The sequence below is a fragment of the Myodes glareolus genome, chromosome 23, assembly GCF_982192425.1.
Source record: "Myodes glareolus chromosome 23, mMyoGla1.1, whole genome shotgun sequence".
NCBI lineage: Eukaryota > Metazoa > Chordata > Mammalia > Rodentia > Cricetidae > Myodes > Myodes glareolus.
The window spans coordinates 55,651,818-55,676,421 of record NC_142048.1 but is presented as its reverse complement, the minus strand read 5'-3'; the positions used below and the strand labels follow the sequence as shown (position 1 = coordinate 55,676,421).

Here is a 24,604-nt window from a genome sequence, read left to right as displayed (position 1 = left end):
TCAGGCCACATTTCCCACTGCTCTGTTCTGTGTGGTTCTCATGTGCCCAGCCCTCATAGCAGATTGTTTCCATGAGCAGAAACCTGCCCAGTAATGGTGGGGGTCAGGGTGGCCAGGGTGAGGAATGGAGCTACAGGAGTACGTCTCAGACAAAAAGTAGGTGGTTAGCCAATCTCTAGAACCCTCCATTGCTGGTCCCTCCTGTGTTACAGAGGTGAGGACCAAAGCTGAGAACACACTAGAAGGCAGAATAAGTACAGGAAGATTATGGGCAGTGATGGAGGAAAGAAGTCAGAGTCTAAATTGTGAGGGAGGTGGTAGTTTGCCACGAAAAATACTTATCTGTGGATTGTAGGCCTCGTGGTGCCACAGCATAGAGCAACCATCCTGCCTAACAGACCGACATGACAGTGACCGTGGAGACCAGAGTACTTGAGCAGGCATAAGCAATAGACTGTAGACTGCACTGCTAGATGTGCCCTGCTGGCTTCTAGACTCTGCCTTCGAGTTCATGTCTACAGTTCAGGAAGCTTCAGCACAGGACAGCAGACCATGACGGGCAGAGGTGAAAATCAGAAACCAAGGCCAGGACACATGTGCCTACGCCAGTCAGGCAGGCTCCTTGGGTGCTCACTGCTGAGTGTTTCCGGACCTACCTATGGACTTGTCTGTGTTATTCAGCAGGTCATGTTTAGGCCTTGTTTGCAACAGGAAGCCAGGTATGGTGATGAATGCCTATAATCCCAGCACTGGGTAGCTGGGGTAGAAAAGTATGTGCTCGAGACCAGCTTTGGCTGTATATTGAGATCCTGTCTCATGAAAGAAAAAAAAAAAAAAGAAATGAAATCTGGCTTTAGAATTGTCAACACAGTCACAGTTCATAGTTGACGTGATGAGAAGTTTATCTGTTAGCCCTCTGTCGTCTTGGCTGTAGGCTGTCTGTTGTGACTTTAACTTTCCCCTTTGGGAGATGACCAGTCTTCTGCTGCTGATACTTTCTGGTTTTCTTTATAGGAAACCCTTGATTGCCTGCGTGGAGAAACAACTTTTAGGAGAACATTTGACCGCAATTCTGCAGAAAGGTAGATTTTCCCATGTGTAAATTTAAACTAAATCCTATCTGTAACTTGTGAAACTCTGGAAGCATTGTACATAACTTCTGGAATTGTTATTTTTGGGGATGAACTATTTTGACTCTTGTTTAATGGATGTGTTAGCTCTCAAGAGGCATATGTAGTTAAGAGAGCTGGGATCGTGTGTGCACCACCACACCTGGCTTGTAACTTGGATCTTTCTTAAAAACTAAACATTAAAGAGCTGTGTGCTGGTGGTTCTCAGCCCTGCTTGGTGAACTAAACTACCTTGGAAGGTTTTTTATTTGTCGAATAGTTGTTCCTACTATGGGGCACCATAATGTCTAATAGTTGGCCTGTGAAACAGCTTCTAGTTCTTCATAAACTGTACACTGGGTTACCGTGAACATATCCAGAATGGTTTGACGGGAGAGTGATGGACTTGGATTGATAGCTCTGTTATCTTCAGAATAGCTGAGGAGGGACTCTGAATACAACTTTAGTTTTTCACTTATGGCTGAGGGTTTATAAATATGCCTTTCTTATAGTCTGTCTTTAGAAGGTATTGTACCACTTTTCACAGAATATTAAGGCCATAAAGCAGTGGATTTCTCTCCTTCACAGTGAGCTTGCTTCTCTGGAAATGGTAATAAACACATTACATTGGATGCCACTGTAACTATTGTTCTCTGTCACCATTTAAAAGTCATTTAGCTGTGATGGGAAACTGCAGCTCCTCCCTTGAGCTTTGAGAGTCTGCAGGTTTAGTTTTGAGGAAGCACCACTCCTGCCCAGATCTGTTTTGTTTGGAAATATTAGCCTGGCATAGTGGTTCATGCCTTTACTCCCAGCACTCAGGAGGCAGAAGCAGACAGAAAGCTCTGTGAGATGGAGGCCAGCCTGATGTGGTAAGTTTCAGGCTAGTGAAGACTACACTGTGAGAGTCTGCCTTTAAAGTGTTTTTTAAAAAAAATGTATTTGATAGTTTTGTTCACTCAAAGTCTAGTAACAGTGTCCAGTATGATTGCAGTGAGCACCTTCAGTGTGGGCAGCATGACTTCTGAGTAACTGTCCCCACTAAAGGAAACTAAAGAGCTGTGTGAAGAATGTTTAATTCCAAGTCAAAGACAGGGAACACAGAAGAGAGCCTCAGCACTCTAGAATAAGACATTTGGTCACTGGTATCCCCTTAGAGCCACCAACACGCCCTTGCTAGGAGGACAGTGCAGAACCTGCAGCAGAACCACACAGTGGACTGAATTCAGTTTGTGTTCTTAAAATCTGTGAGTTCAGAATGGCACAGAAAAGAATTTTTAAAAATTAAAAGAAATAATTTTAAGAAAAAAAAGGCAGAAGTGGCACAGGCAGCAGACGGGAGCACTTGTGCCACTCAGGACCAGGGCTCTCTGCCCAGTGCACATGATAGACAGCTCACAACCTCTGTAGCTCAAGTTTCAGGGGCTCAACCCAACTCTTTTTCTGGCTTCTTAAGGCTCCCAAACTCATGTGAGTACACATGCACATACATGTAAATATATTTTACAAGAAAAAGACAAGTAATAGAAATTTTCATAAATTGTCTCAGTGCATGCTTTGATAAGCTAAATTGTTGCAAGGAAATGGTAAACTATACTTGTAAAAACTTATTCTAAATTTCATTAGGGGGCTGTGGAGATGTCTTAGTTGATCACGTGCTTGCCGTGCAAGCATGAGTTCCTGAATTTGGATTTCCAGGATCCACATTAAAAAGCTAGGTAGGTGTCGCAGCACTGGGTGGCAGAGACAGGACGATGTCTGGGATTACTACCGGCCAGGATAACTGAACTGGTGAGTTCTAGGTCCAGTGAGAGACTCTGTTGAACAGTAAAAAGCAAAGCAAAACAAAGATGGAGGATAATTGAGGAAGACACCATCAGTCTCTGGCCCCCAAAGGAACACCTGCAGATATATGCACAAATACATGAGTAAATACATACAACAACCTACACAATTATATTAGAAACATTACAAAAAGTAAAGGGCCTTTAAATTTTTTTTTTAAGACATCATTTAGGACTCTTGGCAGATATTTTACAAAAAGCTTATTTGTATGTTTAGCTCAGAAGTAATCTTGAGACGTAGCAAGCAGCAAGACCTCTAGCTTAGACCAGGGACCCTGTGTGTGTAGGCACCCAGGTTACAGGTAGCTTCTCTGGCCTCTGCAGGTACTGCACAAATATGGCGCATATTTTTACACACAGGCAAAATGCTCATATAATATGAAATAATAAAATTATAAGACCTAAATAGTTGAATAAAAATTCTAAAATTCCATGTCTTATAATTTATTATGTGAATCAAATTAATCAACTAAAAACTTAAAATTGAACCAATTTTAGTTTATATTTATTTTATGTATATGAGTGCTTAGCTTACATATATGTATATGCACCACATGTATGCAATATCCACAGTGGTCAGAAGAGGGTGGAGGTCAGGAAAGAGCATCAGATAATCCTAGAACTAGAGTTAGACATGGTTGTGAACCACCATGTGAACTAGAAGCTGAGCCTGGGTCCTCTGTAAGAACAGCAAGTGCTTTTACCTGCTGAGCCAGCTCTCCAGCTCCTGAACCAATCTTTTAAGAATAAATGTTTTTTTTTCTGACTAATAAACAAATCCTCAGATAATTTGCATTGTGAATTTCTTTTTTGGGGGGAGGGGGTTTGAGACAGGGTTTCTCTGTGTAGCGGTTCTGACTGTCCTGAAACTTGCTCTGTAGACCAGGCTGGCCTCAAACTCACAGAGATCCGCCTGCCTCTGCCACCCCAGTGCTGGGATTAAAGGTGTGTGCCACCACTGGCTGGCATCATTATAAATTTCTCAGGGCAAATACTTGTCAAAATATTTTTTTGACTCAGTACTTTTGTTAAGGTGTTTGTGAAATGAGAAACTAAATAATACATTCCTAATGCACTCTGAAAATGAGATCCACCTATATGAGCCACCTCAGGCAAGTGACCAGACAGGCATGCCGCTGTGGCAGGCGTGTGCTCCGAGTCTGCAAGCCATGTACTGCCTGTGTGGTATGGACTATACTGTGTTCACTCTCAAATGCTGCCTTCCTCTTGTGACCTGCTCTTGCTCTACACACTGCTAGGGCTCGACCACCTGCTGGATGAGAACAGGGTTCCTGACCTCACCCAGATGTACCAGCTGTTCAGCCGGGTGAAAGGGGGTCAGCATGCTCTGCTGCAGCACTGGAGCGAGTACATCAAGGTACACACCAGCTTGCACACTGTACCCTGCAGAGGCACATGAACTACTGAGAGGCGCCGTCTGTTCGCCTGTCTTTCGCATGACTTGATGAATGTTTTCTTCAGCTAAATCCACTTTTCTAAGGTGGCAGCAGCAGTGATGGCCACTGTCCAGGTGGACTCTAGCAGTGTAGTGACAACAGCTCTGCACCCCTTCATGTAAACACTTGTTTCTGCTGCAGTAGCGTATCCGATGTGTCTGTTTATCAATCGTGACTCTGCCCTCTGGGAACCGATACACACTGTACAGCAGTTTGCTCTGCCTACTGCTGTTTGTAAGTCCAGTTTAAGACTCATTGCCCCAGTTCCTACCTCTAGGTTCCAGGCATTGTGTCTCTCGCTTGCCAGTACATACAGGAGTGTTGCCTGGGCTGATGCAGAGCCTCTGCATGCCAGGCCCCACCTGCCCAAAGGGATGCAAGAAGTATCCACAGTCATGGCTACATGCAGAGAGGGTACTGCTATCATATGAGACAGCAAAAGATACTCTTTGGCTTCCTAAGCCTGTTTCTCACTTGGTTATATTTTGTGTCTGCAGACCTTCGGGACAACCATTGTCATCAATCCTGAGAAAGATAAAGACATGGTTCAAGACCTGCTGGACTTTAAGGACAAAGTCGACCATGTGGTGGAAGTGTGCTTCCAGAGGAATGAGCGCTTTATCAACCTGATGAAGGAATCCTTTGAGACGTTCATCAACAAGAGACCAAACAAGCCTGCAGAGCTCATTGGTAGCAAACAGTCCTAGATGCTTTTTCTTTGTTACATTTAAAAGGTGTATTTTACATTGTACATGTGTGTTCCAACTCAAGCGGAAGTTGGAGGACTTTCAGGAGTCCTTGCACTGTATGGGTTGTGGGGACTAGACTCAGTTTGGCCGTGGGCACCTTTACCCACTGAGCCATCGTGCTAGTCTTTTTAGGTGCTTTTTAAATATAAAAGTGCCAGGTGTGGGCATATGCCTTTAACCTATGCATTCTCCAGGTGGTAAGCAGGTGAATCTCTGAGTTCAAGGCTAGCCTGGTCGACGTAGCAAGTTCCAGACCATGCATGGCTTCATGATGAGACCCTGTCAAAAAAAAAAAAAAAAAAAAAAAGAACCAGGCAACGGTTGATGTCACACCACGCCTGTAATCCCAGCACTCGCAGGTGAATCTCTGAGCCTGGTCTACAGAGCTAGTTCCAGGACAGGCTCCAAAGCTACAGAGAAACCCTGTCTCGAAAAACCAAAAGAAAAAAGGAAAATGAAGGCTGACTATGGTTGTGCACACCTCTTTGATCCTAACACTTAGGTGGCAGAGGCAGGTAGATTGCTATGAGTTTGAGGCCAGCCTGGTCCACATAAAGAGTTTCAGAGCAGCCAGGGCTACATAATGAAACCCTATCTCAAAAGAACCAAAAAACAAACCATAAATAAATAAATAAATAGGTAAATAAATAATAAATAAATGAAGGAAGGAAAAGAATCGCAAATATTTTTCCCAACCAGTTTGAGCACTTTGGCAGAGTCCAAACCTTGTCAGGATGTATATGTTGAGGAGTATTCATGTATGCACAGTTGTATATCCATGAGGGAATATGTGTCATAGGGATTGAGCCAAGAACTGAAGTTTTGCACCTGAGAGGCAAGGTGAGAGGGTTAGTGAGTCAGGGTTTCTTGATTCAGGGCTCTGAGCTGCTCTGTAAAAGTCAGGGTTGATCCTTGTCCCGACTGTAAGCATCCCTGAGCAGTTGTGTTCAGGGTAAGGCCTTGTGTGGGGTCAGTGAGGTCATCTGCCTCTGGATAATGCAGTGCTCCTTAGTCACCTGGTCTGCTCCATATCGAACAGGATAAAATGAGAGCTCAGATAAGACAGTTGTAATCGCTGCCCTGTGTAGTTAGTAAAAGTGTGACTGACTTCCTGGAAGGGCAGAAAGGTGACACGAGCAAGCAGGAGTGTGGTGGCAGTCATCACCAGTGCAGTGTAAGCACAGCAGCTCTCAGCTGTGTGCACGTGGGCAGAGTATTCCACAGGAAAACTGATAGAGGCTGAGGAGGTGAATCAGTGGGTAAAGTTTCTCCCACAGAAGCATGAGGACCTGGGGACCTGAGTTCAGACCGTAGCACCCATGTAGACACAGCCATGGTGGTGTCTGTAACCCCAGTGATGGGGAGGAAAGACAGATCCCCCAGGAAACCAGTGAGCTTCAGGGTTAGTGACAGACCATGTCTCAAAAAGTAAGAGACCGGTGGTGGTGGCACATACCTTTAATCCCAGCACTTAGGAGACAGAGTGAGTTTGAGGCCAGCCTGGTCTACAGAGTGAGTTCCAGGACAGCCAGAGATACACAGAGAAACCTTGTCTCAGTAAAACAAAACAAAACAAACAAAAAGTCAGTATGGAGGGACTGGAGAGATGGACTGGTGATTGGGAGCACCTGTTCTTCCAGGGTTCAAATGCCAGGTCATAGTTTGTAATTCAAGCTTCAGAGGATCCAATACCCTCTTCTGTCTCCTGCCGATACTGCCAAAGACATCACCCATACATGAATTAAATGAATAAATTTTTAATAATAAAATAAAAATTCAACAGGTGATGGTAGCTTACACCTTTAATCCTGGCACTTGGGAGGCAGAGGCAGGCAGATCTCTGTGAGTTCAAGGCCATCCTGGTCTACAGAATGAGTTCCAGAACAGCTAAGGCTACACAAACCCTGGCTCAAAAAAAAGAAATTCAATCTGAAATTGACTTAAAAAAGAATTGTTTTGCTTTCTAAGTCTGTGGATTTGTTAATGGTCTGAAAAAATACATTCTCATTACCTTGAGACCACCTGTTTTAAAATGTTCATTTGCTTCTTATCCTACATTGGTGGTGTTTTGGGAAAGTTCCAGAGTGTCCAGTTGTTACTGGGAGATTGAAAAGAGCTGTTTGGGGTTTTTTTGTTTGTTTTTCTTTCTTGCGGTATTGGTGTGAGGTGGTACCCAGGGCCTTGTGTGTGTGAACCAGCAGTATCTCTCCTGCTTTGACCCCACAGTGGTATTTTGATTGGAATTTTTGCTCTTTCAGCCAAACATGTTGATTCAAAGTTACGAGCGGGCAACAAAGAAGCAACAGACGAAGAGCTGGAGAGGATCCTGGACAAGATCATGATCCTGTTCCGTTTCATCCATGGTGAGATGTGGCCGGAGGAACATGCTGACCTGTGCTCAGGAGCTCTCTCTTCTCACCCAGAAGTAGCACTGAGGAGCTTTCTGGCAGTGTAGCACAACATGTAAGCCGGCTGTCTCAAGTCATGGTTTTCCGCTGTTTGCACAGGTAAAGATGTCTTTGAAGCCTTTTATAAGAAAGATTTAGCAAAAAGACTGCTGGTGGGGAAGAGCGCATCGGTGGACGCAGAGAAGTCCATGCTGTCGAAGCTCAAGCACGGTGAGCTCAGGGTGGGCCGGCTCGCGGGCGGGCACCACGCACAGCTCTTTCTCACCCACTCCTTCACATGTCGCAGAGTGTGGAGCTGCCTTCACCAGCAAGCTGGAGGGCATGTTCAAGGACATGGAGCTTTCCAAAGACATCATGGTTCACTTCAAGCAAGTGAGTTGTTTCTTCAGTAAAGCTGGCTCAGAGGGTCTAACAGTTTGTCACGTTGTAGCATAGACCAAGGAAAGAAAAAGATTACAATGATATTTGAACATAAGGGGATATGTTTGAAAGACTGAGGTAGATCCATATTTGAAACTGTGTTTCTAAAACTATATAAATTTCCAGGCTGGGCATGGTGGCACATACCTTTAACCCCAGCACTTAGGAGGCAGAAGCAGGCAGATCTCTTAGTTTGAAGCCAGTTCTACATGGTTAACTATGGTTTCTACATAGTTAAATTTCAAAATAGCTGGGGCTACATAGAAAGACTTTATTTCAATAAAAAAAGATACATAATTTTATACACACACCATTTCTTCTTCAATGCATCAAGTATCTGTCTACTTATTGTGTCTTGGATATCTTTGTTTTTAGCATATGCAGAACCAAAGTGCACCAGGCCCCATTGACCTCACAGTGAACATCCTCACCATGGGCTACTGGCCCACATACACGCCCATGGAAGTGCACCTCCCTCCAGAGGTGAGTGATCAGCTGCTGGGCAAGCCCACTAAGGCCAGACCTGTCCTGTGGCCCCTGGAAAGTGGTGTTTGACAGTGCCCTCTTCAGTCATGGTCAGAGGCACCTGTCCTCCTTTTCTTCATCACAAGGGCACTTGTGAGAATGACAGCTCATCTGACTGCTCTCCACTGTCCACCAAGTCTGGTCTGGGGCTGTTTAGGGCCTTACGTGCTGACTTACAGCGTTGTGGAGAACCTGAAGTGCAACATGGAGTTGTAGGCTCAGTGAGGCTAACATCCAACATGGCCACACTGTGCCCAGAGAAGGAGGAGTGGGTAGACCTCCTGAGTGACTGTCTTCATCACAAAGGGTGAGGACCTTTCCAGAGGACAGAGACTCAGGCTGCAGAGGCCAGGGCAGCAAGGGTGAGACTGGGCCTTCTAGGACCAGGTCAGAGCTCTCTCCTGAAACCCTTCTCAGTTCTAAGACAGTTCGTTTTCCGATTTCCTTGTTTGGACCCCACTGATCTCTGTAGCCTTCTCCGTTTGTTTCCATCTCTGTCCACACCAAGTGAACAGCAGCCTTGCAGCTCAGCATGCAGCTAGCGTGTCTCCTTCCCCCTTGGCTCTGCATGGTGCCCCATGCTTCCATCTTCCTCCACTGAACCTGACTAGACCAGCTCCTGGCCAGTTCTCCCGCTACCCGAGTGCTGCTCCCCACCACTTGCCATAGACTTGACCACTGGGGCTCATGTTTATTTTGTTTTCAGGCATTTTTGTGCCTGAGCAAAATCTCTTCCAGAAAACCCCGTGTTGCCTCTGCCCTGGTAGCTGTACTTGGTCATACCCACTGGGAATCACTTTCCCTTCTACCTAGCAGGCCTCTCAGAACACTGCAAGTGTTTTCACTTGTTCTGAAATTGTCCATACTTACAAAAAGTACACAGGGTGGTTCCTAGAATTTAGCGCTGGCTATGTCGATGGCATCTCTTTCCTGTTCAGTGGGGTGTGTGATATCTTTGCCTTCCCTGCCTCAGTGCAGGCCTCCCAGAATTGGCCCCAAGCACTTCAGATTAGAAAATGCTCGCTGGTAGGAGTCCCTCCTCCAAGCTTTACCAGCTGTCTCAAGTATGTCCTTTAATTGCTGTGGTTAATCTGAGTTGTCAGCATGGTTGGACTGAGGACTAATTTCAGCTAGTGAAGCATGCCTCTGGGTGTGTTGGTGAGGACATTTCTAGAGAGATTCTGACCTGTTTTACTTGGTTAATGGGTTCAAATGCAAAGGACCGTTAGAAGCTTGCGGATCTGCAGAGTGCAGCTGCTGGAGGAAGCAGACACGCCCCACTCTGCTCCCCTCCTGTCACTTCTCCCTGATTCCTGGCCGCTCCTCTGCCACGCCCTTCCTCCAGGTCCTTTCCACCATGCCATGGCCCTAAAAGTGACAGTGCCACAAACTGGACTGAAAGTGCCCCGAATGAACACTTCCTCTCTAATTCTTTTTCTGAGGCATGTGTCACAACAGTGAACCCTGACTCACAGTGTTGTGGTACCCACGAGCCCAGGGTCCACAGGCAGAGCCACATCTTGGGCTATGGATCAGTGTCCTGCAAGTGCTGCTCAGGTGTCTTGTGATGTTGGGCTCCTTCGGCCTCTGTTAGTGTTTCACCTCTATGAACAGTAACTGAACTGTGCTCATCTCCCTGTCTGAGTCATTCTGTTCGGACGCATGGGGCTGGTTGTCCAGTTCCATCTGTTTAGAAGCTGACATTCTTCTATAATAGAGGTCTCTATTCTCCATTTTATATATCAGTTTTTAGGTCTATCACTAAACTTGGGGGTTCTTACTTACTTAAATGCCCACATTATCCCAGATCTCTCAGCTGGCTCCTCATTGTCTTTGGGTACATTTTTTGTTTTCTCACGAAAGATGTTGGAGCTTTACCTAATACTGTATTTTTATCAGCTGTGACAAAATACATCTTAGAATAGCATATTAAACAGGTGGTAACCAAAGGTAACCGAAGGTGATCACCTCTTCCCCTTGGGCTGCAGTCAATGTCTGCTTTCTATGACTTGCTTGTCCTTGTTGTCCCATGTTTTGGGGCTCATACGTGATATGCACATAGATGTTGGCATTACTCCCTATTCCAGGATTCCTCATGCTACATTGTGTGTTGGTCTTATTCCTCTTTCGGCTCTGTGTACAGGCAGCTTGCTCAGACATTCATTTAATGATGGGCCTTCAGGTTCTTTCTACCTTTGGATAATCATGAATGATGTGACTGTGAAAATGGGTATACAGATTTGTTTGGTTTTTTTTTTCTTTTTTTTTTTTTTTTGAGACAGGATTCTTCTGTTTAACAGCCCTAGCAGTCCAGGAATAAGCTCTTATAGACCAGGCTGGCCTCAAACTCACAGAAATCCGCCTGCCTCTGCCTCCTGAGTGCTGGAATTAAAGGTGTGCACCACCACCTCCCAGAGTGTACAGATTTTTATGTGAACACCTGTGGTCACTTTTGGGCAAATAACTGGAACAGACTTCCAGGCCTGAGTTGTTCTGCTTTTAATTGAGGACCAGCTTGTTTCTCCTCACCAGCCTTTCCTCTCCTTTCTGCCATCCCCACAGTAGAGGAGCGGTGGTGCCCACCTGGTGTGATTAGTATTTCCCTGATGGTGATGCTAGGCATCTTTCCATGTGTGTTGGCATTTGTGAGTCTTTGGGAACTGTCTATTCAACTCCTTTTCATTGTTTGTTTTTGTTTGTTTTGTTTTTGTTTTGTTTTGTTTGTTTTTGGAGACAGTTTCCTAAGTAGCTTGTTTTTGTTATTTAAGAGCTCTTCACATATGCTTGCTGGGTGCTTGACTCTCATCAGATGTGTGATCTGCAAATATTTTCTCTTTTTACTTTCTTGAAAGTATCTGTCTTAGTCTGTTTTCTATAGTTGCAGCAGAATTCCCAAAACTGGGAAATTTAATTCTAAAGGCTAGGAAGGCTCAAAGGGCTCCCTGTGATAAGGACATTCAGTAGAGAAGGGGCTCAGGAGAGGTAGCCACGCTGCTGGTGGTTGCTAGCCTGAGCTCACTCCTTGGTGCCCGTAAAGTCCTTCAGCATGTGCTCTGTGTGCACTTGTGAGGTCCTTGCTGGTCAGATTTTGTCACTGTGATAGTCCTTGAGAGAAACCACTTATAGCCCATGGTCAAGACGGGAGCATCACAGCAGCAGAAGCCTTCAGGGTCAAAGAGGAGGCCAGGGATAGGACATACTTTCAAAGGCATATCCCCGGTGACCTACTTCCTCCAACCAGAACCCACCTCTGAGTTTCCAGAACTTTCCAACGCTGTTAAATTACTAATTTATTAATGAGTTTAAATTCCTCATGGCTCAATTGCTTTCCAAAGTCTGTCAGCCAGCAGCCAAGCCTGGAGCACATGAACCCCCATGGGTCATTTCGATACAAACGATAATAGTGTATGCTACCAGCCTTAGCCAGAGGGAGAGGAAAGTTGCTGGGCTACAGGCACCATTTGACTCAGGTGGCCACATGGACCAGCAGGAGTGGGTGAAGCCTGAGTGCCAAGCACCAATGCAGACAAAAGCCAGACGTCTCAGGCCTGTGGGTATTATCACAGGTAGCAGACTAGAGAAAATAAGGGTCGGTGTCTAGAATCGCCTTCTCAGTTCAGCACTGCAGGTCTAGGCGAGCTCGGTGTGCTCAGTCTCGTGTCTCTTGGCTTGGCAGATGGTCAGACTTCAGGAAGTATTCAAGACGTTCTATCTGGGCAAGCACAGTGGCCGGAAACTCCAGTGGCAGACAACTCTGGGACATGCTGTGTTGAAGGCGGAGTTTAAGGAGGTCAGTTCTTTATCCACTTCTCCTGTTTCTTCCCCTCTGCCAATATGTTAGGAGAATTTTCATATTATTCTTGAACTTCCATAGCAATGAAAGGCAAGATTTTTTTTCAGTATGATGTAGCACTAGCTTTTTTTTTTTGGTCAATAAAAATAACAAGTAAAGGGTTAATACTTACGTTAAAAAAATCAATTGTAAATAAATCAATAGAAAATTATTTTTTAATTATTTATTTTTATTTTATTTGCATTGGTGTTTTGCCTATATTTATGTCTGTGTGAGGGTGTCAAGATTTTGGAGTTACAGACAGTTGGTAGCTGCCATGTGGGTGTTGGGAATTGAACCCTGGTCCTCTGGAAGAGCAGTCAGTACTCTTAATTGCTGAGCCATCTCTTCAGCCCCATTAGAAAATTATTTACCAGGGTTGGGGAATGAATCAGTAGATAAGGTGATCTTGCTGCACAATCATGAGTGTCTGAATCCCTAGCGCTCACATAAAAAAAAAAAAAAAAAAAAAAAAAAAACAGGTATGGGTGTTAGCAAGATGCCTCCGCTGGTAAAGTCTCCTGACACCAAGCCACAACCAGAGTGATTCCCAACGACCCACATGGTAGATAGAGGGAAACAACTCCCACAAGTTGTCCCCTGACCTCCATGAATGCACCATGACAGGTACACACACACACACACACACACACACACAAAACCCACAAGATTACTTAAAACATCTGTAATAGGCATGGCTCTGCTCACCTATAACCTATGCAGTAGATGTGCAGAGACAGGAGGGTTACAGGGACTTGCTGGCTATCAGCCTCGCTGAAAAACAGTGAGACCCAAGTTCAGTAAGAGATACTGTCTCAAGAGAAGAGGATGGAAAGCAACAGAGTAGAACACTCAACGTCCTCCTTCTCTGGCCTCTGCGTGCACACCAGCACATGTGTTTACACACAGTTACACACCATGCATGCAATCATTAAAAGAGCAGTGGGTGTGAAAAGGCAGCTGTGTAAGCATACCTGAAACCCAGTGCGGTTCTCATGTGCTCCGGTTCTCTGCTAAACAAAAGGTTACAGATTAAAACACAGTGGGGTGTGGCAGAGGCCAGGATGCTGATGGATACTAGAGAGGTTCAGGAAGTGCAGCTGCCAGAGGAAACTGAGCATGATACTACACATAGTGTCACGGAGAGTGGCATGCAGAAGTCTGACCGTACAGATCAAAACCCCAGATTACCCACTTTTTACTGCCTTAGTTCCAGTTCTAAGAAGCAACCTGTTTTGGTGTGCCTGTGTGTGTGCCTGCATGTGTGCATGAGGCCAAGGAGGTCAAATACACTGAAACTAACTGCAGGCAGTTGTGGCCCCATGCAAGAGGAGGAGCTTCACTGCTGAGCCTTCTCCAGCTGCTCTGTCTTTCTGTTAGCTGTTACTTCTTCCTCCTGTTGTAAAGCGCCAAGCAAATGAACAAGTTTTGTCATATGCCAAGAACCCAAGAAGGGAATGTTTCAAGATTTCCACATCCTCTCTTCTCAAATTCACTTCAGCGAGAGCTGGAGTTCTTCCTAAGGCATTTCACAGGTCAGGGGGTAAGAATGCTCTCTGCTATTACCAGCTGTCACATAAAAAGTGAGCAGACATGGGCTGTGTGAGTATACCAATGACGTATGTCACCAAACAGTATGTGGGAGAAAGCCTTCATGTTCATATCTAACTATAATATATGAATCATGTATGCTTAAGTATGTCAAGGAGAATACTCAAAGTTCCTAACATTGTGTTACTGTATGGGTATCGCATACCTCTTCTGCAAGGTCTTAGCAAAGGCCAGTTTTGCCACTTGTGTCTTTGATTGCTTTCTGGCTGTAGTTAGGAGCTGACCTCTGCAGACAGCATACAGCTTTCTGCTCATGTGAATCAGGGCTGGAGTCCAACAAGTGGCGCCCCCAAATCCCCTTCCTATCCTTTGTCTTCTCCTTACAGAAGTGCTAGATCCTATGGTACTGGCTGACACGTGTACACTGGGCATTCTAGATAGAAAATGGGACAATGGCACATCCTAAGGCAGAGTCTGCCCTCCACAGAGCAGCTGAGCAGAGGAGATGGTGCTGACTGAGCACTCTCTCCATGTGTTTGAACATGGTGTTGAGCATTCCGCAGGCCTTTTTTTCCTATGCTGTCACTTCCCATTGCCACCCAGAGCCTCAGGAAGCCATGTGTGATGTTGATGAGCCCAACGCTCAGGAGGCAGAGACAGGATAGAAAATTCAAGACCACCCTGGAATGAATCGCAAGCCATTATCTTAAAAACAGCAACAAACAAATAGGCCTGACATCTGGAAAATCATGTTAAAATGCAGAGAACAGTGGACACACAGCAGACTAGACTGGCCTCCAGCTCAGGATCCCGCCTCAGCCTCCCACTGCTGGCTTACAAGCATCACCATGTCCAGCTCCAAGACAAGAATTTTTAAGTGTAATACCCAATAATCATTTCATTCTTTTCTAATCAGTAATGTAACTTCTTCTTATGTGGTGACTGTTAGTAAGTTCTGAATCCCCAAAACAATGCATACACAGCAGCCTGCTGTAACTAACAAAGTGTCCAGGCAGCCTCTGTGATGGCTCCATTTTCTTACAGGGGAAGAAGGAGTTTCAGGTGTCCCTCTTCCAGACGTTGGTGCTGCTCATGTTCAATGAAGGGGACGGATTCAGCTTTGAAGAAATAAAAATGGCCACCGGCATAGGTAGGAAGATTCCTTAGGACTTTTTTTGTTTTGTTTTGTTTGTTTGTTTGTTTGTTTGGGAAGTAAGATCTTACTGTGGCACCTTGGCTATCCCGGAACTCACAAAGTTTCACCTACTTGTGCCTCCCAAGTGCTGGGATTAAAGGTGTGCACCACCACGCCTGGCTCTTAATACCACTGTGTTAATTAAAAAGAGGAAGTAGACTGGTGGTGTAGCTCAGAGGCAGAGTGCTTTCCTGGCATGCACAGGGCCCTGGTTCCTACAGCAGCGCTGGGGGAAATGAAGAGAAGGTGCAGACTCAGCTGTCACACCATGGTTTCTCATTGTCGAGACTCTTGGTGACGTCTGCCTCCTTCCCTCCCTCAGAGGACAGTGAGCTGAGAAGAACACTGCAGTCTCTGGCCTGTGGGAAAGCGCGAGTGCTGATTAAAAGCCCCAAAGGAAAGGAGGTGGAAGATGGAGATAAGTTCATTTTCAATGGAGACTTCAAACACAAGTTGTTCAGAATAAAGATCAATCAGATCCAGATGAAGGAAACTGTAAGTGCCAGCTTTCTCTTCTTCCGTGGTCTCACCATGGGATCCTTCGCTTTTCTAGTAATGTCTTGACTGCTAGAGGCCAGAGAGTATGTCTGAATCTGCACAAAAGCAGGGGTTTGGAGTAGTGTCCCCTCATGTAGCTTTCATTAATTTTATGTTATCAGTAGAAGCCAATATGTGAAATCATACCTTCCTATATCAAATGCCAGCACAAAAGAGGCACATGGGATATCTAGAATAAGTACCTGCCCTCTGCTTTGCCTGGCACACCTGTTCGTGCTGTCCGTGGAAGAGGAAGGAGGTATCCTACGAAACTACACACCACAGAAGCAGCAATTTCGATAGGGAACAGGCTCTCAGTTTCCCAAATTGACACAAGCTTGAGACCAAAGCTGTCAGCCCTTTTGACCTGAAGCTACACACCCAGTGGGTTCTAATGGCCTCCTCATTCCTAGAAATGCTTAGTCTAAGTAGGTGTATGAGGAGACTTCTTGTGAAGTATGGGAGAGGATCATGCAAAACAAATTTAGTTATCTATTACTTCTTTCCCATAGATCATTATTGCGTCATTCATCCTGAGGCTTTCAATTTGCTGGACAGAAAATACACTCAAATTACCTAATAATGCAGTATAAGGCGACTAGAGAAATGTCTCAGTGGTTAAGAACAATGGTCACTCTTTCAGAGGACCTGAGTCCCCAGTATCCACATGGTGCTCACAACTGTCCTGTGCTGCCAGGGAGGGAGCCTCTGTTGTAGACCTTCTTTTCCAAGGGTTAGTTTTAGAGTTGTACACTGTGAAAAGCTGAGCTTTCATAGAACAAATGAAAATGTAACAAAGCAGAACTCCTCCAAAACCTGCCTTAGTCTGCATCAAAACCAGGTTTGTCAGTGCAAAGCAACACCGGAGCGTCTTCACACTCCTCTCATTCTTTCTTCTTTTGTCCAGGTTGAAGAACAAGTTAGCACCACAGAGAGAGTTTTCCAGGACAGACAGTACCAGATCGACGCTGCCATAGTCAGGATAATGAAAATGAGGAAGACTCTTGGTCATAACCTTCTAGTTTCTGAATTGTACAATCAGCTGAAATTTCCAGTAAAGGTAAGTTCTGTCAGCACAGTTGGATGTTAGGTTGATGATATCATGGGGCCTGTGTGAGCAGAGCTAGCACACATGATAGCAAGGCCTCTGTGCAGATCTGACCCATCAGCACCCTGGAAACCAGAGATGCAGCTCCTCTAAGCAGACTGCATGCTTGAGCTTTCAGGAGGGAGTGGAGGGCCACAGGGTGTCAGGACAGAGGTGCTTCCCTAAGTGTGGCACATAAGTTGCTCTCCGGGCCCTTGTGTCAGTAATGTTGGTAACTCCCCAGGTCCTTGTGGCAATGGCATTGGTAACTCCCTAAGCCCTTGTGGTAGCAGTGTTGGTAACTGCTGGATTTGACATTCACAGGCATTTCCTACTTAAGAGATGTAAGTCAGCCTCAGGCTTGTTCCTCTTTCTTGTTCTAGAATAAGCTCTGAGGTTCTGTAAGTTATGAAATACAGATGAACTAGGGGAGCATTACAAAAATACACCATAAAATATGGCCTAAAGTACATTGTCAGCTCTGAAGGAATTGAACTCTCAGTACCTCTGACCTTCAGCAACTGCAAGTTCCCTGGTTGTGTGATGCCCGAGTTTGTCTTCTTTATCGGGGGCCACACTGAGACAGACTGGTTAGTCTGTGCCTCAAGGACGGGTACAGCAGTGCCTGGCCCTTCCCTCCATGATGGTTGGTGCACAGCCCATGCAATACTGTTGTTGTTTCCTACCTAAAGCCAGGACATCTGTTTGTCCCTTTGCAAAGGAAGTAACCTGGTGATTATGTATAAAGTGTACTGTGCAGCTTATGTAGCTAATTGTATGTTCAGCCACATCTTGTAAAGTGCATGACCTGCCACTGAATTTGCTGTTTAAAAAATGATGTTCCCCGTGGCAGAAGGCCCTTGCTCCCAAGTGTTGACTGATTTGCTTCTAACTGCAGAAGAAGTGGAGGCAGGTGCCTTTGGGCAGAGAATTCTAAGGCTGTGGACCTGGTTTCAGTCATGCACAGAGACTGTATTCTTTTTTGGTTTATCGAGACAGGGTTTCACTGTAGCTTGGGAGCCTGTCCTGGAACTCACTTGGTAAGCCAGGCTGGCCTCAAACTCACAGAGATCCTCCTGCCTCTGCCTCCTGAGTGCTAGAATTAAAGACATGCGCCACCACCACCTGGCTGAGATTGAATTCGTTGACTGGCATGGTGGTACACATCTTTAATCCCAGCACTCAGGGGTAGGAACAGGCAGATCTCTGTGAATTAGAGTCTAGCCTGCTCTACATAGTGAGTTGCAGTACAGCCAGTGCTACAAAGACTGTCTCACAAAACAAAACAAGAAAGGCAGAACCCATGTTTGTGGCCGGTCACCTCCTTTATATTTACTTGGCGAGTTAAAGCAGTGAGACAAGGCTGTCTTGATGTTTGTCTGGTGATAATAACAGACACATTTTTGCAGTAACTTAGCAGAACACTCAAAATTTTGACTGTCCCGTGCAGATGTAGCCTAACTGGTGAATCTGGAATGATAGGAATGCATCACAAAGGATGAGGGTGGCTAGAGGTGGTGCATGTCCTTACCTTGGGGAGGCTAAGACAGGAAGATTGCTACAAGTTTGAAACAAGCCTGGGCTACCAGAGTAGAGCAAGCCCTATCTTAGAATCTCAGCAGGACCAACAAGATGATTCAGTGGGTAAAGGCGTCTGTCACAATGCCTGACATCCTGGTGTGATCACTGAAACTCATATGGTAGAAGGAGAGAGTTAAGTGCCAGTTAAGTTCTGGCCTCCCAGCAGGTGTCATGGCATGTGCCCACACTCTTTTACACACAGAAATAAGTGTAAAAAAAATTTTTTTTGAATAATAGCAGCAAGCTAGACAGTAGTGGTGCATGCCTTTAATTCCAGCACTCAGGAGGCAAAGGCAGGAGAATCTCTGTGAGTTTGAGGCCAGCTGGTCTACAGAACTAGTTCCAGGACAGCTAGGACTACACAGAGAAACCACATCTTTTAAAAAATAAATAAATAAATACCAATAATAATAACAGCAAAATAGCAAAGTAAGAATATCCCACTAAAACACGATCAGAGTTTCCTTCCAAACATGTGAGAGCATGCTACATGTAGGATTTGCCCTGTTTATATGCTCATATAAGGAGGTGAAGGAGCCAGGTGCAGTTACCCCTGTGCAAACATTTGTTCAGAACTTGGTGCTAACACAATCATTTTGTAATTATCAGTGATCTTGATGTAAGTATGCCTGTTGTAGAGTTGCTTGTTTCTGTTACGTGTGTCATGTAGGATGTTAGGTTTGTGTTTCTAAGTTTAGTGTCCTATAATAAAATGTTTGATTTTGATTTTTCTTTTCTAGCCTGGAGATTTGAAAAAGAGGATTGAATCACTTATAGACAGAGACTATATGGAGCGAGACAAAGACAGTCCAAATCAGTACCACTATGTGGCGTGATGTGTCAGCAGACTGCCTTCTCCCCATGAGACAAACACTAAGATGCACCTGCAGAGTGTGAACACTACTGCTGCGCTGTTTCCAGGTCCCTGCAGCTGCAGCTGTGGACACTTGGTTCAAAGCAGAGGACATGGTGGTTCTTGGATCATCCTTCCCAGGGCGCAAGGACTTTGAGATGTCACACTTCTTTCCTCTCCGTTCTTCCTCCCCTTTGTTTCTGTCCCTCCTGACTTTAGATTGGACATGCCGATATTAGTTGAGAAGTTCCTTCACAAGCTCTTGTTCCTCTGGCAGAAAGCCACGGGCTTGGTTTGTTGTGTGTGTGATTGTGGGACACAGTGGAAATACCCTCAATGCTGCGTTCTTCCCCAGATGAACACTCAGAGGGGAGCCCTGGGTTGGGGGGCACTGGGAAGAAACAGTGTCCAGACCGCCTGCACTCAGCTCTGCAGCCTAAGCCCTGGCCTCTGCTCTGTGTGTTTTCAGGAAGTTCAAAACTGGCTTCTGTAAATCAGGTTTCTAAGAGAGGTCCCTGATGTGCCAAGAGGACATCATGTCTGTCATTCGAGATGCAGAGCCCATCTAGAGGGCTACTTGTCATTTCTGTTTAGGGGCTTGGGGGTTTCATGTTTGTTTCCATGCTGACTGAGTGTGGAGGTCCCAGCTTTGGCATTGGGGTGATCGCTATTTGATTGTTGAAGTTGCAGTTTGTGTGGTGACCATAATAAAGCTGGGCCTGGTTTTAGAGTCTTGCCTAGGGACTGTCTTGGATCTCTGCCCTGGCGCTATATGAAGCTTGGTTATTTCTGTCAAAAGGCTAAGGATTTGTTGGTGCCTGGTGATGTTCTGTGTGTTCACATAGGAGGCGGAGCAGTGAGAACAGGGCTCCATGGTGGTGTTGCCATGGTGATGATGACAGACATTTTTGCAACATCTAAAAGTACTTTATATTTTACAGAGTAGCATGTTTCATTTTGATTAAAAGCTACCAAAGGAATTTTGATCATGTATAAGTGTTTAAAGCAATATTTTCTGGAATATACCAAGTTTATATAACTCGATTTTATGCTAAATTATTAAAGGATTCTCCCTTTTTGAAACATGCATGTTTAAAATCTGACACCTTTTGGGTTCCCATATTAAAATCCTTACTCTTTAAGTATCATTTCTATATTTGTAAATTTTCATTTATGAGTTCCATGATATGTGGTCTCAGAAAGACCAAATAGATTTCTATTTCTACTTCTTATATTTTAAGTTCATTGTGTCTACAGATTGTTAATATTGTAATTTAATGTAGACTTACTTTGAATAAAACTAGTTAAATTGGCCTTTAAATTACTTTAATAAAAATTTCGGTATACAGACTACACATTCCTCCAAACTGTTCAGCAGCCTTAACAGCTGGCAAATCAAAGAAAAGGAAACCACCTGTCTCTGTCACATGACCGACCCTTCCGGTCTCTTCCACTAAGGCACTAGTTCAGCAGGACATCAGCCAACTCATTGCGGCCCATCTTTCACTTAGCAGCATTGTTCAGTGTCTTATCAGACAGAATCATGGGAAACAAAAGGGCACCTAGACAAACAAGCTGTAAGGGTGGAAATTGCATTGAAGAAAATGTTTTGCCTAAAAACCCTAAGAAAAATAAAGGTTGTGACACAAGATTAGAAGTTGTTGGTAGCCTTCCCACAATACTGACTCTTACGAGATACTGTGTTTCTGCGGCATCATCAGGAAGATAAACACCTACCAGTGAGAGCTCCGGAGGATTCCCTCAGGTGTGAATGAGGCTGCACTAGTCTGTCTGCTGCAGCATTCAGAGGTGGGCGACCCAGCCATGTCTACTGTCAGCTGTGGGCCTGCCCTCTCGGCTTCTCAGGAGACTGAGACAGGATTCCAAGTTCAAGACCTGCGTGGTCACAGAGTGGGTCAGTGACTCTTAAAAGTTTTAAAAGTTAAGGGGGAGCCAGGTGGTGGCGCACACCTTTAATCCCAGCACTCAGGAGGCAGAGGCAGGTGAATCTCTGAGTTTGAGGCCAGTTTGGTGTTACAGAGTGAGTTCCAAGACAGCCAGGGCTACACATAAAAACCCTGTCTCGAAAAACCAAAAGAAAATGTGTGGGGGGAGAGACTGAAGATGTAGCTCACTGGTAGAGCACTTGCCCAGCATGCTTTGTTAGCAAGTCTCTGATTAGGTTTGACCCTCAAAAAAGAAAAAAGATGTGCGTTGTCTCATTTTAAAGTGCAGATGAGGTACCAGCAAGACGACTCGGTGGGTAAGCCACTCGGCACCAACTCCAGTGACCTGACTTCAGTCCCAGGGATACAGAGGATAGAAGAGAACCAACTCCAGCAGGCTGCCCTCTGACTTCCACACGCACAACTCTAGTGACCTGACTTCAGTCCCAGGGATACAGAGGATAGAAGAGAACCAACTCCAGCAGGCTGCCCTCTGACTTCCACACGCACAACTCTAGTGACCTGACTTCAGTCCCAGGGATACAGAGGATAGAAGAGAACCAACTCCAGCAGGCTGCCCTCTGACTTCCACACGCACAACTCTAGTGACCTGACTTCAGTCCCAGGGATACAGAGGATAGAAGAGAACCAACTCCAGCAGGCTGCCCTCTGACTTCCACACGCACAACTCTAGTGACCTGACTTCAGTCCCAGGGATACAGAGGATAGAAGAGAACCAACTCCAGCAGGCTGCCCTCTGACTTCCACACGCACAACTCTAGTGACCTGACTTCAGTCCCAGGGATACAGAGGATAGAAGAGAACCAACTCCAGCAGGCTGCCCTCTGACTTCCACACGCACAACTCTAGTGACCTGACTTCAGTCCCAGGGATACAGAGGATAGAAGAGAACCAACTCCAGCAGGCTGCCCTCTGACTTCCACACGCACAACTCTAGTGACCTGACTTCAGTCCCAGGGATACAGAGGATAGAAGAGAACCAACTCCAGCAGGCTGCCCTCTGACTTCCACACGCACAACTCTAGTGACCTGACTTCAGTCCCAGGGATACAGAGGATAGAAGAGAACCAACTCCAGCAGGCTGCCCTCTGACTTCCACACGCACAACTCTAGTGACCTGACTTCAGTCCCAGGGATACAGAGGATAGAAGAAAACCAACTCCAGCAGGCTGCCCTCTGACTTCCACACGCACAAAACAAATGTAAAAAAATTAAGAATGTTTTTGAAGATTATATAGGTAGGTGTTCTGCTTATGTGATGGCTGGAAGTTATCTTAAAACCCAAGCAGCTGGGCACAGCTGTAAAGGGTTTTTAGTTAACTGGATCATTTGAGGTAGGGAGAATCCTCTTAAATCCTGATCATTTGAGGTGGGAAGACCCATCCTAAATCTGGAAGCTTTTGCTTTAATAAGCTTGCCCTCATCCCTCATTCTCACTAGCAAGTTCATATACCCTGCCGTTGAGGAATTCCTTCACTGGTATTGAGCCTTCTTCTTCAGGATTCTAACATTGAAGACCAGCTGAGACACCCAGCCTCGTAGACTGAATTACTGGATTTCTGAAGTTTCTGTCAGGAGACAGCCATTGATGGACTAGCTGAACCAGAGCCTGTAAGCCACTCTAGAGTCTAGAGAGAAACCTGGCTAATACAGATTGCGTGTGTCTGTGTGCCCAGTGTGTGCCTAGGGCCTGTAGAAGTCAGAAGTGGGTGTTGGATCCACTGGAACTGGAGTTACAAACAGTTGTGAGCTTTTGTGGGTGCTGAGATTAATGCCTAAATCTTCTGGAAAAGCAGCCAGTTTTCTTAACTACTGAGCAATCTCTCCACCAAGATTTGTTTTTATTTTATGTGTAGAGACTCCCTGCATGTATACATCTGCATCCTGTGTATTCAGTGCCCACAGGGGCCAGAAGAGGGCATCTATCCTTTGGAATTGGAGTTAAAGGTAGGTATGCGCCACCATGTAGACACTAGAAACCAAACCCAGGTCCTCTACAAGTGCTCTTAATCACTGAGCCATCTCTCCAGTCCCCAAATACTTTAGTGCCCAATGTTTTGTTCTAGTAATTTAGTTAGGTAAGATTCACTGTTTTAGAATAGGATTAATGTTGGATGGCATTTTATGGTTTGGGATTTGCTTTGTTTTGTGTGCGATAGAGTGAAGAGAAGAAAGTCTCATGTGGCCCAGGCTGGCTTCAAACTCATCTTGTAGCTGAGGATGACCTAGAATTTTAGACTTGCGCAACTGCATCTCAGTTCTGCTTGTTTTGTTTCATGTTATGGTGCTGGGATGGAACCCATTGCATAGACTCTACCACTCAGCCCCATTCTAGGCCATAGTAGAATTGTTCTTATGGGGTCACGTATCCCCAGAGAAGTCCATGCCTGCTTGTTGGGCCATGCCTGCCAGTACAACTGGCTATCGGACTGAATTCCCACAACAATGGCTCAGTGGTTAAGAGCACTTCATGCTCTTGCAGAAGATTTGGGTTGAGTTCACAGCACCCATATCAAGTACGTCACAACATACAGCTCCAGTTGCAAAAACCCAACACCCTTTCCTGATCTTAGAGGGCACCTGCACACACGTGTACATGAATTCACCCAGGCACACACACATAAACATAATTTTTTTTTTTTTGGTCTTTTGAGACAGGGTTTCTCTGTAGCTTGGGAGCCTGCCCTGGAACAAGCTCTTGTAGACCAGGTTGGCCTTGAACTCACAAGAGAGCCACCTGCCTCTGTCTCCCAAGTGCTGGGATTAAAGGCTAAAGGCGTGCCCTTTATATATAAATCTTTTTCTTTTATTTATCCGCCCAGCTATAAATCTTTTCTTTCTTTTTTTTAATTTATTTATTTATTATGTATACAATATTCTGTCTGCATGTATGCCTGAAGGCCAGACCTCATTATAGATGGTTGTGAGCCACCATATGGTTGCTGGGAATTGAACTCAGGACCTTTGGAAGAGCAGGCAATGCTCTTAACCGCTGAGCCATCTCTCCAGCCCCAATCTTTTCTTTAAAAGTAGAAACTGTCTCGAAAAAAAAAAAAAGTAAGTAAATGCTTTGACTAGAATATAGCTGAGTGGTTGAGAGCCCTGTTCTTGCAGAGGACCTGGATTCGCTTCCCAGCACCACATGACAATGCCCTCTTTTGACCTCTGGGGGCACCAGGCACACACGTGGTACATGTGCATACGTGCAGACAAAACACTCATACACATAATTTTTTTAATTTATCATTTCTTTAAAGGTCGTAAAATCCTTACCCACTAGAAAAACAGACCAGCAGTGCACTGGGTGAGTGAGTTCTGCACCTGAAGAGGAATGGGGTGATCATACCACGCAAGTTCAGATAGAGGAGGTGGGGTAATCATACTGAATCAAGCTCAGCTAGAGGGAGGTGGATGATGATACCACTCAAGCTCAGAGGTAATGCCGCTAGTGGAGGACAGGAAGTCCAGGTAATCACGGAAGGCGTCAGG

At 45.3% G+C, this 24,604-nt stretch overlaps 1 protein-coding gene across 1 annotated transcript in view; it reads left to right on the top strand.

Annotated features, from left to right (window-relative positions):
• Cul4a (cullin 4A) overlaps window positions 1–20,469 on the top strand; it is a 39,282-nt gene extending 18,813 nt beyond the window's left edge. The window contains exons 9-20 of the mRNA XM_087900826.1: window positions 1,015–1,082; window positions 4,213–4,331; window positions 4,908–5,100; window positions 7,418–7,522; window positions 7,667–7,777; window positions 7,854–7,939; window positions 8,363–8,470; window positions 12,189–12,302; window positions 14,940–15,045; window positions 15,413–15,585; window positions 16,535–16,687; window positions 19,036–20,469. Coding sequence (XP_087756952.1) covers window positions 1,015–1,082; window positions 4,213–4,331; window positions 4,908–5,100; window positions 7,418–7,522; window positions 7,667–7,777; window positions 7,854–7,939; window positions 8,363–8,470; window positions 12,189–12,302; window positions 14,940–15,045; window positions 15,413–15,585; window positions 16,535–16,687; window positions 19,036–19,131 — 1,432 coding nt within the window. The 3' untranslated portion in view covers window positions 19,132–20,469. The remainder of the gene's footprint in view (window positions 1–1,014; window positions 1,083–4,212; window positions 4,332–4,907; window positions 5,101–7,417; window positions 7,523–7,666; window positions 7,778–7,853; window positions 7,940–8,362; window positions 8,471–12,188; window positions 12,303–14,939; window positions 15,046–15,412; window positions 15,586–16,534; window positions 16,688–19,035) is intronic.
• The last annotated feature ends 4,135 nt before the right edge of the window (window positions 20,470–24,604 follow it).